This window comes from Cnephaeus nilssonii, assembly GCF_951640355.1.
Source record: "Cnephaeus nilssonii genome assembly, chromosome: 10".
Lineage (NCBI taxonomy): Eukaryota > Metazoa > Chordata > Mammalia > Chiroptera > Vespertilionidae > Cnephaeus > Cnephaeus nilssonii.
Genome location: NC_137081.1, coordinates 35957751 through 35973644, shown reverse-complemented (window position 1 = coordinate 35973644; position 15894 = coordinate 35957751). Strand labels below are relative to the sequence as shown.

Here is a 15894-nt window from a genome sequence, read left to right as displayed (position 1 = left end):
GAGGGGTCTCACTCCTCTAGGAGTGGGAGTACAGCAGGGGGTCCAGGCACTGAGGGCCCACACCCACCACAGACAGGCCCTCCCTGTGTGAGACCCAGCCCCCCTCCTGAGGGCGGGGCATCCCTGTAGCCTTGGGGAGTGGGCTGGTGTGCTCGTCAAGGTCAGGGTGACACTGGGAACCAGACTCAGGCTAGAGACCTGAAACACGTGTGGCTGGACCCTACCTGGAGCTGGTGCTGCCCACAGACAGGGAGGGGCCGGACACGGGGCTGGGAGTCAGCGCCCTCTCAGAGCTCAGCCAGAGTGCATGCTCACCAGACCTAGTCTTAGGCAGGGTCTCAGGGTTTGCCAGCTGGGAGCCCTCCAACGGAGACCCCCTCCGATGGTCAGATGGAGCATTTGTGGGGAAGTCTCTGATGATTCTAGGTCCCTGACACCGCCATCCACCCCAAAGATTGCCAGATCCTCAGAGCCCTTAGGAGCAGAGCTCCAAGCCAGGAGGCCTCCCTGGAGGCAGTGGTAGTGGCTCTCCAGGCCCTGCCCCTGCCACCTTGTTGGTGAGGAGGCACCTGGCCTCCTCCCACAGTGCAGCCCCCTGTGGTCGGCTTTTCACCCCAGCTTTGTTTGGGGCGAATGGATTCTGTGTTTGCCAGTCTTTGAAGCCCCTGTTGAGCCATTGGGGGCCCCAAGGGAAGAGGAACCAAGGGCACTGGTATGGTGGGCTCCCTGGAACGGGACCAGGCTCCTTGGGCTTTTGCCCCCACACAGCCCAGGCTGGGGGACAGTGCATGCTGAGAGGCAGGAGGGAGGGGTGTTGGGGGGACCTGGGACAGAGTGGGGAGCAGGCAGTGCCTTGATGGGGTCTTACTTCACATCCCTTCTGGAGAGGCCTTGGTTTTCTGGAGTGTGTTGTTCCTGGGCTGTTTCAGACCCGGCTCCTTCCTGGAGGGGTGGGGCGCCCCCAGGCTGGCTTGTGTGGAGCTGTGGGTGCAGGGGCCTCAGGGTGCTGGGTGCCCTGCAGTTCTTTGGCTTCATTGGTCGCCCTGGGTATGGAGGACAACCCTGGGGACCACTGCAGACACCTCCTCTGAGAACCACAGTGTTCTGGGACTCTGGGTCCCCTCACTTAGCCCAGCAGGCGAGCACAGCCCTTCCACACACTCCTGCTCCAGGCTGGGCTGGCTGGGGGTGGTTTGTCCTGGAGTCTGATGACCAGGTCTTCACAGCCCTGCACAGGCGCGTGAATGGGGTATGGAGGGACTTACAGCTCCGGGTGGTGACAGTTTGCCCCAAGGTGTCAGGGGGAAACTGAGGAGCAGTCTCAGCCGCTGCCTGTTGCAGGACTCTTGCCCAGGACACCATGTGGTGATTCCTGCGCTGAGGGCCTGGGGGAGAGCATCAGAGGAATGGAGGTTGGGCGTCGGGCCCCCGTAGGCAGAGCTTGCAGCAGCTGCCCTGGGACAGAGTGGAGCAGGGAGTCCAGGGCAGTACTTAGACAGGGGCCACTGGGGGGAGATGGCCACCTTGGCTTTGGACCGTGTTTTGCTAGACCATGGACAGGAGAGGCATGGCGGGGGGTTGTTGACTGGGGTGGAGACTTTCCCAACCTCTCTGCTCCCAGCGGCCAGGGTCTGAGGCCTTCTTGGCCAGAGTTGTAATCCTTGGTCCGGGTACCCACTGGAGCCCTCGCTCCTGGGTGCCCACTACAACTCCAAGTGCCCCTGGGCCCTTGAGTGCTGAGAGCTGGGCTTCCAGTCCCCCCCGAAGCCCAGCTCCCCCTGAGTGCCAAGGCTGAGCCCCCACCCAGCCTGCTACCTGGCTGTCCCCTCCAAGTCTGTGGAGTCCCCATCAAAGGCTCTTCCTCTGGGAAACTTTTCCTTCACGTGTCCTGTCCTCTCTGCCGAGCTGGAAGGATGCTGTGTCCCCCACGAGGCCAGGCCCAGGGTTGGTGGTGGTCTAGTGCCCTGGGAGAGAGATCAGGTGGGCAGCCAGTGCTGGGCTCCTGCTCCCTGCAAGACAGGTGACCCTCCTCTCTCCCTAGACGCCGCATCTTGTCAACCTGAATGAGGACCCGCTGATGTCTGAATGCCTCCTCTACTATATCAAGGATGGGCTCACCAGGTGGGGCGGGCTCACAGATGGGGTGGGCTCACAGGTGGGGTGGGCTCACAGGTGGAGCAGGATCATGGGTGGGGTGGGCTCACAGGTGGAGCGGGATCATGGGTGGGGTGGGCTCACAGGTGGGGCGGACTCACAGGTGGGGTGGGCTCACAGGTGGGGTGGGCTCACGGGTGGGGTGGGCTCACAGGTGGGGTGGGCTCACGGGTGGGGTGGACTCACAGGTGGGGCGGGCTCACAGGTGGGGTGGGCTCACAGGTGGGGCAGCTGTGGGGATGAGGGCCCATCCATGCTTCCTGGAGATGATGCTCTGGCTACTCTGGGCTGAGTGGCTCTCCCAGGATTGGCTGTATTTGGGGGTATTCCATGTGCCCCCACTCATGTGCATCTTGGGTGTTTCCCATTAAAGCCCAGGTAGGTGTCCCTGGAGGCTGCAGGGGAAGTGGGGAGGGAGCCAGCGGGTGGCATCCTGGGTGCCCTGGTCTGGTCACTGATGACTGTGCTCCCTGTTCCCCACAGAGTGGGCCGTGAGGACGGGGAGAGGCGGCAGGACATCGTCCTGAGCGGGCACTTCATCAAGGAGGAGCACTGTGTCTTCCGGAGCGACTCCAGAGGCGGCAGTGAAGGTATTGCTCCTCTTCACCCCACCCAGTGCTGCTGAGCTCCGGTCAGCCCAGGCCAGCGCTTCACCTCCCAGAGCCCTGGTCAGTCCTGGGCAGCCTCTCCTGTGTCGGTGTGTTTTGGGCTGATCCTGGGACAGTGAGCCATGAGGAGCCAGCCAGAGGGAGAATTATTTCTGGACCACACTTCCCTGCTGTCTGTGGAGCGGCCACCGGCCCGTTTCCCCACCTGTCCACCGTCCGTCCACATGGCCTGTCTTGGGTGTGATGTCTAGGGGAGCACCTGCTGGTCAGAGTGTTGTTACAGTGCCTGCAGCCCCCCAGCTGTGGGCATGTGTCCAGCCAACCTCTGGGCCGCACACGGTGGCCGACACCTGCTGTATAACTGGGACACTTCAGGGTGGTGGCCTTAAACAATATTGGGGACATTGGCTCTCCCAGAATTCTCTGTCCCCAAAGCCTGCCCTCCCCTGAGTAGGTGGGCACAGAGCCCAGAGAGGCTGCGGGACTCCTGGGGACATGCTACCCACCTGGAGAGCCTGGCAGGGCTGGTGGCCAGCCCAGAGCAGCCTCCTGGCTCTTTGACAGGGTGCCACTCTCCTCATCTATTAATCAGGTGTGACCCCTCGGCTTCTCTGAGGCCCCAACAAGGTGCCAGTAACAGTTCAGGCTTTGCTGGTAGCAAGGAGGAGAGTGGTGGTGGGGCTGCACATGGGTGCCAGGTGAGCAGAGCCCTGCAGGTAGCTGGAGGGCGTGGCACTCACAATGACAGCCCCTGACAGTCTTTCTGTCTGTCCCCCTATCTGTCCTGTAGCCGTGGTGACCCTGGAGCCCTGTGAGGGGGCAGACACCTACGTCAATGGCAAGAAAGTCACGGAGCCCAGCATCCTTCGGTCAGGTACAGCCAGGCAGAAGGCCCGTGCCACCCTCTGCCGGTGGGGCCAGTCTGCTCCCAGGGCTGTGGGCATTCGGGAAGGCAGAGCATTGGCCCGAGGTGTCAGGCTGGAGGAGAGCCTGGCATCGGGGGACACCATGGAAAGGATGGGACGTGGGGAAAGCCTGGGACTGCACTTTGCAAACATCCCTGGTTACAAAAGGGGAGGGGCTGAGAGGGTGGATCTGGGGCAAGTGAGGAGGCCCACTGAAGTCTGGGCCAGGGGCGAGCGGAGGAGTTCCACAGAGCGGAGGAGCCGGGGGTGGTTCCTGGGGTGGGAGATGCTGGGAGTCTAATTCAAGGAAGGGACTGCTTCCCCTTTTCCCTCTCCTCCCCGCCACCCGAGGCCACCTGAGGGTGCAGGTCCCCCTAGTTTAACCTGGCTTCTGTCTCTCAGGAAACCGCATCATCATGGGAAAGAGCCATGTGTTCCGGTTCAACCACCCTGAGCAGGCGCGGCAGGAGCGTGAGCGCACGCCCTGCGCGGAGACCCCCTCAGAGCCTGTGGACTGGGCCTTCGCCCAGCGTGAGCTGCTGGAGAAGCAGGGCATCGACATGAAGCAGGAGATGGAGCAGAGGTGAGTCTGCTGGGAGCATCCCCTCAGGGCCCATGCTGCTCCCACTGCACCACATCCCCCTCCACCCAGTCACACCCCCCATCCCCCGCCGAGTCACCCATCCCCACAGAGTCACCCACCCCCACAGTCACCCAACCCTGCTCTTGCAGGCTCCAGGAGCTTGAGGACCAGTACCGCCGGGAGCGGGAGGAGGCCACCTACCTGCTGGAGCAGCAAAGGCTGGTGAGAGCGGCACTCCCTGGCCCCCAGGCCCCACACGATGCCTGGGTGGGGTGAGCCGCCTGGGTGGGGTGAGCCGGGTCCCTGCTGTGCAAACAGCCCTACTCTCCACTGCCCCAAGCCATCGCTGTGTTGGTCTGTGCCTGGGCCCACTGGGCAGGCCCGGGGCCCACAGCTCGAGGGGCCCAGCTGGAGTCACAGTCCCTGCTTCTGTGCTAGGACTATGAGAGCAAGCTGGAGGCCCTGCAGAAGCAGATGGAGTCCAGGTACTTCCCAGAGGTGAACGAGGAGGAGGAAGAGCCAGAGGACGAAGGTGAGGGCTCCCCGACCTGGTGGTGGGCAAGGCCTGGGCCTCAGGCTAGGGAGGGGTCTCCAGGAGCATGCAGCCCCCAGGGCACTTCCTGGGGTCAGTTGTTCTGCATCTTTGCCCTGGGGTCCTGCCTATTCCTTGGGAAGAGGCCTTGTCCCCGGGAGGCAGGATTCAGGGAGATTGTTGCAGCAGGAAAGCACCCCACAAGCTGCACACGCGTGTGCAAACACATGGGGTTGTGGAGGCAGCAGCCTGGACCATGGGGAGGACGGTGAGGGTGTCCTGTGTCCACTCACCCCTGTGCTACCACCCAGAGGCTGGTGCTCCCTCCGGACGAGGTCACTGCTCCACACCTTGGGACGCCCTTTCTGGTCTTTGCTTAGGTGGCCTATCGGCTGCCCTCATGGTGCTGTGGGGCCCAAAGGAGGCCATGGAGTTCACGTCCTGCTTGGCCTCGGGTCTGCGGGTTAGCACCTTTGTGCAGATGTGATCTTGGTTTCCCCTTGTCTGGACTCATCTACCCAATGAGGGCCCTTTGAGCTCCGAAAGGCAGGGCTCTAGGTGGGAGGAGTTGCTGGGAGGAGGGGTTGAGCCTGGGAGCATGGATTGGCCCTTTCTGGGCCCTTCTTGGTGGAAAGAGGGCGTGAGCTGCGAGAGGGTGTGCAAGGCAGTCCCCGTCCCCACTGCTCCCCCACGTGGCGGTGTGCCTGTCATTTCCTGCTGGCCCCTCAGTCCTCACCCAGCTTCAGTCGGACTCAGGACGGTGCTCATGCACTGCCCTCCTTGGGGCCCGAAGAGCCTTTCCTATTACTTGGCTCATACCACCTCTTCCTGCCAGTTTCCTTCTTTCCGAGCACCCAGAACAGTTAGGCTGAGATTGGGGACCCAGACACAGAGCCCCTGGCCCCGACCCAGAGCAGGATGTTGTGATGTGGCCTCGATGACCGTGTGGCCCCTCCCCACAGTCCCGTGGACGGAGAGGGAGTGCGAGCTGGCGCTGTGGGCCTTCCGGAAGTGGAGGTGGTACCAGTTCACGTCGCTGCGGGATCAGCTCTGGGGCAACGCTATCTTCCTCAAGGAGGCCAACGCCATCAGCGTGGAGCTCAAGAAGAAGGTGGGCCCCCCAGCTGTCATGGAGGGAGGGTGTCACCCCTCCTGCTTACAATTGGACTTGACACTGGGCTCCTCTGCTCCGGGCACAGTGGAGTGGTGCTGCCCGGCCTGGGCCCCTGGGGGGTGGGGGGTGGAAGGGAGGCAGGGAACTGACCGAGGTGATGTGGCTCCCGGCTCAGTAGGCAGGCAGGTGAGCAGGTGTAGCCCTCTCCGGTGGAGGGTAGGAAGATTCCCACGTGCGGCGTGATTATGGGAGGTGGGAAGGAAGCCATTCCCGGCCCCTGGCTACCGCCCACCAGGGGCCTGACGTGTGGTCATCTTGTGCCTGTCACAGGTCCAGTTCCAGTTTGTCCTCCTCACGGACACACTCTACTCCCCACTGCCACCCGACCTGCTGCCCCCAGAGGCTGCCAAAGACCGAGAGACGCGACCCTTCCCCCGCACCATCGTGGCTGTGGAGGTGCAGGACCAGAAGAACGGGGCCACCCACTACTGGACGCTGGAGAAGCTCAGGTGTGGCGGGTGGCGGCGGAAGTGGACGTTGGGGATGGGGAACCACCAAAAGCGAGGCGGGCACCAGTTGTATGGTGGACACCGGTCAGTGCAGCTTTTCCTCCTGTCTTAATCTCTTTGAAAATCAGAAGCAAACAGTGACTGAGACCCAGCCTCACCAGGGCCCGGTTCTCCCTCCACCAATGCAGTGGAACGTGTGGTGCGTCTTTATGGAGGAGGCTGATGGGAGCTGTAGGAAGGTGCCACAGGACAGCAGAAAGGAGCTAGGATCAAGGGAGAGGCCTCGGCCACGGCCCTACTAGGTTTTCATGGGCAAAGCAGGGCGGGGTGGACAGCAAGGACAGGGCTGCCCCTAGGTGCCTGGTATCTGGCCTTGGGCTGATGGAACGCAGGGGCACTGGCTGGGTGTATGTCAGCTAAGGGGGTGGCTGTGTGTGTGTGGAACTCACCCCCAAAGTGTTTGCTGTCTGAGAATTGGCTGGCCCTGGGAGGGGCATCCTCCCCAGCCAGCAAGGCCCCAAAGATCATAAAACATCATACAATATAATTAATATAGCACACACGCACACTCACAGACTCTCACTCACCTTTCTTGTTTGGCTCATTCACACACACAGACAGACAGTGATCCCCGCCCCCGCCCAGGCACACACACTCACACTCAGCCCTCCTCCCCTCCCGGCTGCAGGCTGATGTTTGGATGAATGTCCACCCTTCATTCATTCATGTTACAGCTGAGTCCTGGAGAGAAATGGTTGCATTTTCTTTCTTCCTCAACTTGTGGGTTTCCTGGGGTAGTAATTTTTAAAATATCATTTTCTATATCCTATAACCAATTTGCCCATTATTCCTGGAGCATCCTGAGGTCCCCATGCCAGCTCCCCTTGGTGTTCTCTCCCCACTTTTCTGCCCCTGCTAAGGGTTACCTCCCTGTCGCTGGTTTCCAGCTATCCTGCCTGCTTGCCCCACCTTGCTGTTACCTGGCCAGAGTTGGGAGGAGTTAGTGGTGACCTCGTCTGTTTACCTGGAAGTCCTTTGCTCAGTGACCGATTTTGAGGACCTCAGAGGGCTGTCAGGAAAGCAGCTTGAGGCTCAGAGAACCCTGAGCGGGACGCTGTGGCCAGAGCTGAGTCCCAGAGGAGGCGAGCAGTGCGGCCGCTGCGGAGCCCACACTGACCTCTGCACCCCTGCAGGCAGCGCCTAGACCTGATGCGGGAGATGTATGACCGGGCAGCCGAGGTGCCCTCCAGCGTCATCGAGGACTGTGACAACGTGGTGACTGGCGGAGACCCCTTCTACGACCGGTTCCCCTGGTTCCGGCTGGTGGGCAGGTGGGCACCTCCCTCCCTCCCTCGGCTGACACAGAGCAAGAGAGCGTGAGAGAAAGAGAAAGAGAGCGAGTGAGAGAGAGATTGAGATAGAGAGTGAAAGAAAGAAAGGAAGGAGGAGAGAAAGAGAGCTTGAGATTGAGAAAAAGACAGAAAGAGAGAGCTTGAGATTGAAAGAGAAGAGAGGGCAGTGGGGGCGGGAGCCTCCCAAGGCAGGACCCCGACTGGCCCTGCTCCCATCCTGACTTCTCCGCCCTGGTCCTTCCTGGTCTGACCCCTGTTATTTAGGGGACCTTGGAGGGCTTCCAGCATTGTCCCCACACCCACTGTGGGGCGTGGCCACCAAGTCACCCCGGTCCACGTGTGTGAATGTGTGAGGCATAGTCCGACTCTCCGGGTCACCTGGCGGCTGTGGTGGGAGTGGGGGCGCAGGGCCGGGCCACCCAGAGCCTCAGTCCCAGGCCTCCTGTCCCTGGTTTCCTGGCCTGGGTCTGCGCCCAGCCCCTCGCCCCGCAGGACGGACATGGTGTTCAGAGGCCTCCAGGTGGCCAAGCACATGAGGTCTTCACACGACCTCAGCCACACCAGGGCAGGATCACTCCGCCGGTGCTTCCAGGACCTTCCGGAACCTTCCACTGACCAACCACACATGCAGTTTCCTTCTGAGCCTGGGACGGGGTGCCCTTTCGGTTCTCGTCTTTGAAGGCAGTTCTTGGTGGTCTGTGTGTTTGGTTTGGGTGTAACTGGAAGCCCCTGCCCCTGTGTGCCCTGCGCGAGGCTGGTGTTAACTTCTCTCTGTCTTGTCCTACTAACCTCAGTTCAGTCATCTCTGGCTGCAGCAGCTACCCTCTTCTCAACACGTGCATGAGCGCGCGCATGGCTGCTCTCACCCCCTCCCCCACCTCCTCGAGCCCCGACTCCGACGCCACCGAGCCTGCGGAGGAGCAGAGCCTGGGGGAGGAGGAGGAGGAGGAGGAGGAGGAGGAGGAGGAGGAGGAGGAGGACCTGGAGGACGACGTCTTTCTGGAGCACGCGCTGTGCCACGGCCGGGACCCGTTTTACGACCGGCCCGCCCTGTTCAGTTTAGTAGGAAGGTTGGTGAGGTCGAGGACAGCATGCTGGGAAGGAACCAGCTCTTTTGCACAGGAGCACTGCTGTGGGCACAATTTGATCGCCCTCAGGGCGTGACCATGGGCCAAGGGGCTGGCCTTGCAGGAGGGCGCCTGCATTCCTGAAGCATGGCCGCCAGCTCCGTGCAGGCGGGAACACACTTCGGAGAGGGCCTAGAACCCGGGAGGTGGCCGCTGGACCCTAGGAAAAATCCTTGAGCAGGACCCCACAGGGGACATTTGGAAAGCAGGGGACAGGCTACCCTCAAGGCCCCGTGGTCCTGGGGATCAGACCCGCCACCAGTTCAGGCAGCTTCCCCACCCTCCACTGTTGTCCTAGCAGAGCATGGAGGAGCTGTCCCGCAGGGCAGGGAGGAAGGGCTGCGCTCGGGCAGTGGAAGGACCTCCCTCGGAAGTGGGGGCCCTGCAGACCCTGCCTCTCTCTGAGCCTGTCTCCGTCTAAAGGTGAGGACAGTTTGTCCTCTGACCTCCCAGGCTATCATGGCCAGAGACACATGGCCCTGCACCCTCACAGGAAGTGCCCTTTGCAGAGAGGAGGCCGATGCTGTGTCCTGGGATAAGAGAGGCCGAGGTCAGGCAGATACAGCTGCCAGTCACGTTTGTTTATCATTGTGGAATGGAAGCCTGACTGGTGAAAGAAAGACCTAGAAACCTCCTGTGGGAGAAGGAAATGCAGCTCATGAAGCAGCTGAACTTACATGTTTACAGTATGAAAAGGTGTGAGATGGTTTTAGCAGCAGCCGATTCTGGGTTGGAGAGTGCTTCCTTGAGCCAGTCCAATGGAGGTTTTGGAAGCCTTGGCCTTGAGCGCCAATACTGACAGCCATGGGCTACAGCGGCCTCAGAGAGTGGGGTTCACACTGATCCTCTTGGAACAAAGCAGGTTGCCATGGGCACACATCCTGGATTTATTCTAATTAGGGTCCCTTGAGGGACATGCTGGCCTACTGGATAAAAGCATGTGGCTCTCCCTCTGAGACGCCTGGGCTTCGGTCTGCAGAGCCCGAGAGGGAGTGGAGCCTCAGAAGGCCCAGCCACTAGGGCCGGGCCCTCTGGCCTGCTGGGCCCAGGAGGCACTCAGGTGACAGGTAGGCATGGGACAGGGCACAGGGGAGCGAGGACTCGGGGAGAAACGGGGTGTGGGTTCTTGCAGTCTCGGCCAGAAAGAGCTGGGTCCTTCCGGCACTTCCCCGTGTGGATCTGAGATGTCAGGAAACAACCAAAACAAAGCTAAGCCGCCCCTGAGAGGCCAGCCCTGCCTGTGGGCGGTCTGCGGAGGGCTTCTTTTGGAACCATCCTGATCTTTTTGTTTGGCAAGAATTGGCTTTCCCCCGCTCAGCAGCTATGTGGGCCGGGCCTCGAGAAGGACCCGGCTGTGTTTTCCTCTGATCCTCTGGTAGCTGCCGGCTCTCTCTCTCCAAAGCTTAAGCAGAATTGGGGCACTCACTCTCATCTCCCTTCAGAAAGGCTTTCCTGGCCCAGCATGCATCTTTGCACCTCACCAATCTCGTGGTCAGCGCTGCCTCCTCCCTCCCGCCACACAGCTCTGGCTCTGCGTCTCTGCCACCTCCTCTCTCTGGGCGGGTTTCAGCCTGCTTCAAGGTGTGCTCCCCTCCGTGGACAAGGCCCCCAGCCTGGGCCTTCCTTGTCCCGACCCAGGCTCCCTACCCAGGCCCAGGGTCCGCCCCCCAGGGGGCCTCTCCCGTTGGCAGTCTGGGGTGCTGGGTGAATTGGGGGATGGCTGACCAAGCAGAGGGAGTGTTTCCCCCTATAATCCTCTCTGCCCAGACCACCACTCTCAGGAATTGGGGAGCGGGGGGCAGGGAAGCCGCACAGGGGAGGGCAAGGGAGGAAAGGGTCCCAGGAAAGGAGGGACTGGGTGAGGGAACAGAGGTGACTGCTCAAGGGAAGTGTCCCATTCTCTGGGTGGGGAAACGCTGAGCTGCTCCATGCACGCTGCCACCTGGGCTGGCAAGGCCGAACCATCAGCCAGGTGTACTCTGCGTACCGGGCTGCGCAGCCCAGATCTTTGCCAGCGAGACTGAGAGCCACTCCGTGTGTGCGGGCAGGGCGTCCCCACGGTGGCCCATGCTAATGCCAGGTGGTCTCTCCCCCATGGCCCCACCCCCTCATGTCTAGTGCTGTTGTGAGGTGGCTCTGTATCGGGTGTGGGGTCTTTGAGCTTGCAGTCCCTCGAGGCTGGTGCAGTGGCTCCTGGGCCCCAGAGGTTCCTTCTGGCTGAATGTGTCCATCCCCACGGCCAGGTGGACCGGGGTTAGGAGGAAGGAGCTAGCGAGGCTTCCTTCGCCTTCTCTGAATCCGGAACCAGAGCAGCAGCCAGATCTGTGGATCCCAGCTGTATTTTGTGCACCCCTAAGAAAGAAAGATGAGGCCAGCTGCTGAGGAGTGCCACTGCTCAGTCCAGCCCCAGTTTCAGTGCTGAAGTGTGAAGAGTGGCATCTTAGAACCCAGGAGGTGCAGGAGCACCTACCACCCGGTGTGGGAAGAGCAGGTGTCCCCGTGCCGGCCCTGCTGAGCTCAGGCTCCCAAGGAGCTGATCGGAATCGGGGACACCAGGGCCTGCTGGACCTGGGCCGGCAGGGGGCTTTGAGGTGGCCCTTATTCCGGCTCTCCCTGCTGGCTGGGAGGCCTTGGGCAGCCCTTGACCTCTTTTTCCTGGAGGCTGTACTAATTAAGGACCCCCGTGCCCTAACCTAACCTACAAGAGGAGGTATCCCCTCCCCAAGTACCCCCGATTTCAAGCAAAGGCCCTTGGCCAGCCAGGTGCCGGGGCAGGAAGGCCACCACTGTCCCCACTCCGAGGCAGCTGCTGGGAGCAGCCCACCAGCCTGCCCCATTCAGTCCCTGCCTGCTAGGTGCCCTGTGTGACTATGGCAAGGGGCTACCAGTATTTGGGCCTCAGTTTCATCTTGTAACCAGGGCCAGGGATGGACTTAGGGCCCATGAGGCTGGAATAGGGGCTGGGCAACAGGGCTACAGGTGAAGCAAGGAGATTGTATGTCATCGAGGTGGGGTCTAATCTGCATCCCAAGACTCCTTGGATGCTGTGGAGGCCATGAGGGAAGCAGGAGGGTGGCCGGTGGTAAGGGACCCACCAAAGGACTTCGGAGAGACTTCTGAGGTAGAACCGATAGGTTTGAAAGATAGATAAGATGGTATTCAGGTGTTTGACCTGCTGGGGGAGGACCAGCAAGGGCATGGAGGTTGAGATTAGGAGCCCCAGGACCTGGAGTTACCAGGCCTGGCCTGTTCTGTGCTGCAGTCACAGCAGGTCCAGAGACGGGTGTCCTGGACCTCAGAGTGTGGGGCAGGGCCAGTGGCTCAGTGTGGGTGGTGTCTGACCTCCAAGCAAGCTGAGTGAGAGGCAGGGTGACACCGCTCTTCTCCCCACTCTGCCCTGTACTGCTCTCGGCCATGCACCTGGGTGCCAGCACCCACTAGGAGACCCTGACCTTCCCTTCACCCATCTCCTCCCACCTCCGCACCCTGCTGCTGCTCTAGCCTTTGTCTGTCCATCTTCCCTGCTGGGACCCTGAGCCTACCTCACCCCACCTTGTGCACCTCCTCCCCAACACCTCCCTCCCTCCTATGTCCAAATCCTGCCCCTCCCCCAGGACCTCCACCCCCAGCCCCCAGGAGCTCAGGGTTATGACGTTTGCATCTCTGGGCTGGAGCAGGAGCTACCTGGAGGGGAGGGCAGGCGGAGGCAGGTCCTGCTGGAGTGTGCAGAGGGGGGCTGTCCCCAGGGGCTCATGTGGGCAGGTGCCCCTGAACAGTGGGAGAGATTTGTTCCACATCAGCCAGCCCAGCCCCCAGGGTCCTGTCTGTCTTCCTGGCTGCCCGTGTGACCCTTGCACATGGATAAACTCAGGGACTGTGGTAGGTGCTGGGTGACGCAGCCTCTGTCTGGCCTGTCCTGGCACCAGCTGGGCACTGCCAGGGCAAGGGAGAACTCTGGGTGCTCTGTGGGTAGCTGGCAGGGCCATGGCATGCAGCTCTGTGGGGTCTGTGGGTGTCCGTTCAGCCACTCCTCTCTGGGCTGGGGCTGGTGCCCTGTCTAGGCTGACACCACGGAGCCCCTACCACGGTGTCCCTAGAAGCTCAGAGGAATTGTGAGCCCTATTCTGGCACCGGGGCCCACAAGCGTCGGATCACTGGGAAGCGGGTGGGTGCTGGGACTGTCAGGGCACCAGTGCCAGCGTCGTAGCTCAGTGTGGCCAGGTCCCAGGTCCTCCTCCTTGAAGCAGGCTGAACCCCTCCTCAGCTGCTTTCTCGTCAGTAGCAGGTGTGGCCCGAGCTGTGCCCTGTGCCAGCCCACTGGCCACTGCCTCTGCCCCAGCGCACGACCTCCACCTCCTCCTGTGTCCTCTGAGCACCTCAGCCTCTGTCTGTCCCCCTGCCCGCCCGCCGCCTGCTGCCCGGCCCCCCTGCGCTCCGCTCGCTTTGCAGTGTCGTGTCGTGAGCTTGGCCGCACTGTCGCCACCGCCGCTCACCGCGCACATCAAGCTGGCCCTGACAGAAGCCTCTTCCCCCAGGGCCTTCGTGTACCTGAGCAACCTGCTGTACCCCGTGCCCCTGGTGCACCGAGTGGCCATCGTCAGCGAGAAGGGCGAGGTGAAGGGCTTTCTCCGTGTGGCCGTGCAGGCCATCTCAGGTGTGTGAGGGCCGCGGGCCTGGCTCTCTCCTTCACAGGTAGAGGCCCCAGGCGGGGAGGCCTCCGCGGGCATCACAGAGGTTGGTGTGCAGCCAGCCTCACCAGGCCCCCCACCTGCACTGTCTCCCCCCGCGCCCCCCAAGCTGGCAGTTAGCTGCTGGTCTCCAAGTGGGGCCTCAGGAGAAGCCCCCATGCTCAGCTCCTGGCTCTGGCCTCCCAGACACTCCCAGAGTGACCGGGGCCCTTTGGGGCTGTGCAGGCTGAGCCCAGGGCTGTCTGAGCTCCCTCTGGCTCAGCGGACCTCCCTCCCACCAGGCAGCGCCAGGGGGACACAGAAACTCTCCTAGCTCTCCACTTGCTGTCTCTAAGTCCCAGGACGGGCTGCCCAGACCCCGCCCACAGTGGCCCTCAGAACCTCCCTTGGTCCAGTGCACCCCTCTTCAGACCCCACAGCCCCTCCCAGCCGTGTCTCTGTGGTGTGAGCCCCTGGGTACCCTGCCAAGAAGGAAGCCTGGGTGGGAGCGAGGGCGGCACTGGAGGGAGACAGAGGACAGGGATGCTGGGAGCAGTTGGTGGCTCTTCCTCATCCTTCCTGACCAGCTCTGTCCCAGTTCGGTGGGTCCCCTTGAGCAGGTTGCTTTATAGGGTGACACTGCCTCTATTTGGACCACACCTGACATTCTCTGTCTAGTGGATATGGTGGAGGAAAAGGAACTTAAAAAAAACACACCAAAAAACCAGCCTCCTGGTCACAGAAGTCACTCCTGCCCCACCCCCGCGTGGCTGAGCTCAGCTCCCTGCTCTCTCGCACTGAGCCCTGAGCCTGCTGTGCACAGCCTGGGCTGGCCCCGGGCGATGGTGGGGCAGGACTATAGGACAGCCTGGCTGGAGAGCTCAGGGTGTTAGCACCCTCGCAGGCGCCTGAACAGAGGGGCAGACTCCCCAGTTGGCAAGGCCTCTGGGGTGACATCTAACCAGAGTGGCTGCAATTGGGGCTCAGGGGCCTTTAGGCAACAGGAAAAGGGTTTGGATTTTGTCCCAAGCCCAGGGGAGACCACTGGCTACTCTGAAGGAAGGGGTGTGGGGCACTGAGTGCCCAGGCGGGTGATCATGGTGGCTTTGAAAGGGTGGTGGCAGAGGGACAGGTGGGGTTCCACGGTGAAACCAGGCGACCTGGTGGGGGGAGGGAGGGGCTAGGAGGACCCTGGTTCTGCTATAGCATCTGAGTCTGGGGGAGGCCAGTGGGGGATCAGGACTCAGGGAGAGGGCCATAAACTTGGCTTTTACAATGTGGAGTTGTGGCCCCTATCAAAGCAGGCTGTGTTGAGGCTGTGGCCTCTTCTGGGCCCCGGGGCAGCACAGGCTGGTGGTCGGCATGCCCAGGGTGGTGCCTTGGGCGTCCTGCAGTCGCGGTCGGCAATGTTGGGGATGGGGTGGGTCAGAGCACGGCCTGGTTCCTGTGCCCTCCTCCTACCTGACCACTCAGCCTGGCTCTGCCACACCACCTGGGGACAAGCTGGGCCCTGACCATCTGCTTGGTTCCTGTTCTAGCCGATGAAGAGGCCCCTGATTATGGCTCGGGTGTCCGCCAGTCAGGAACAGCCAAAATCTCCTTTGATGACCAGCATTTCGAAAAGGTACCTGGCAAGCAGCTCCTCTCCCTGAGGCTCTTCCATGTCCCACCCCCACCAGCCGCCTGCCACCCTGTCCTGAACCTCAGTACCCACCACCTCGAGCTCAGGGCAGTGTGCCTGCCCCCCCTCCAGTCCCTCTCTGAGGGGCTCACCAATGTTGGGGATGCACAGGAGGGTCAAAGGGCAAACAAAGATGGAGAACACAGGGCAGAGGAGGCTGTGTGGGCACCTGGCCCAGGGAACCCGGCTGGGACCCTGAGAGCCAAGCAGAAAGGTTACCTGCACCCTGCCCATGGAGGAGGGGCTGAGGGAGACTCCTGGATGGGGCAGAACTGAGGACCTTTCCCACTCATGGAATCCGCATAGGCCATGACAACCTGGGAAACTGGGGCTTAGGGCGATGGGTACCCACCCACCCTGGGGCAGGCCTGGAACAAAGAGCCATGAAGTTCTCACCTGACTCTGGATAGCACAAGCCCCCTCCCCTGGCCTCTTGACTGGCTGTGGGGACCCCACCCAGCCCCCTCTGTCTGACTCTGGTTCCCCATGCCCCATAGTTCCAGTCCGAGTCCTGCCCTGTGGTGGGGATGTCTCGTTCCGGGACCTCCCAAGAAGAGCTGCGCATTGTGGAAGGCCAGGGCCAGGGCGCAGACGCGGGCCCCTCCGCCGACGAGGTCAACAACAACACCTGCTCCGGTAGGTCACTGTGGCTGCCCAGGGCT

At 61.8% G+C, this 15894-nt stretch overlaps 1 protein-coding gene across 14 annotated transcripts in view; it reads left to right on the top strand.

Moving 5' to 3' along the window:
- Positions 1–15894, top strand: part of KIF1A (kinesin family member 1A) — a 72119-nt gene that overhangs the window by 35176 nt on the left and 21049 nt on the right. For 8 of the 14 annotated variants that reach the window (XM_079782119.1, XM_079782126.1, XM_079782122.1 and 5 more), the window contains exons 17-29: positions 2042–2121; positions 2638–2744; positions 3553–3636; positions 4070–4250; positions 4400–4472; positions 4689–4782; positions 5745–5893; positions 6227–6405; positions 7599–7736; positions 8552–8827; positions 13420–13538; positions 15090–15175; positions 15730–15868. In XM_079782119.1, coding sequence (XP_079638245.1) covers positions 2042–2121; positions 2638–2744; positions 3553–3636; positions 4070–4250; positions 4400–4472; positions 4689–4782; positions 5745–5893; positions 6227–6405; positions 7599–7736; positions 8552–8827; positions 13420–13538; positions 15090–15175; positions 15730–15868 — 1705 coding nt within the window. The remainder of the gene's footprint in view (positions 1–2041; positions 2122–2637; positions 2745–3552; positions 3637–4069; positions 4251–4399; positions 4473–4688; positions 4783–5744; positions 5894–6226; positions 6406–7598; positions 7737–8551; positions 8828–13419; positions 13539–15089; positions 15176–15729; positions 15869–15894) is intronic. The other 6 variants (XM_079782118.1, XM_079782117.1, XM_079782116.1 and 3 more) reach the window with 2 other exon arrangements.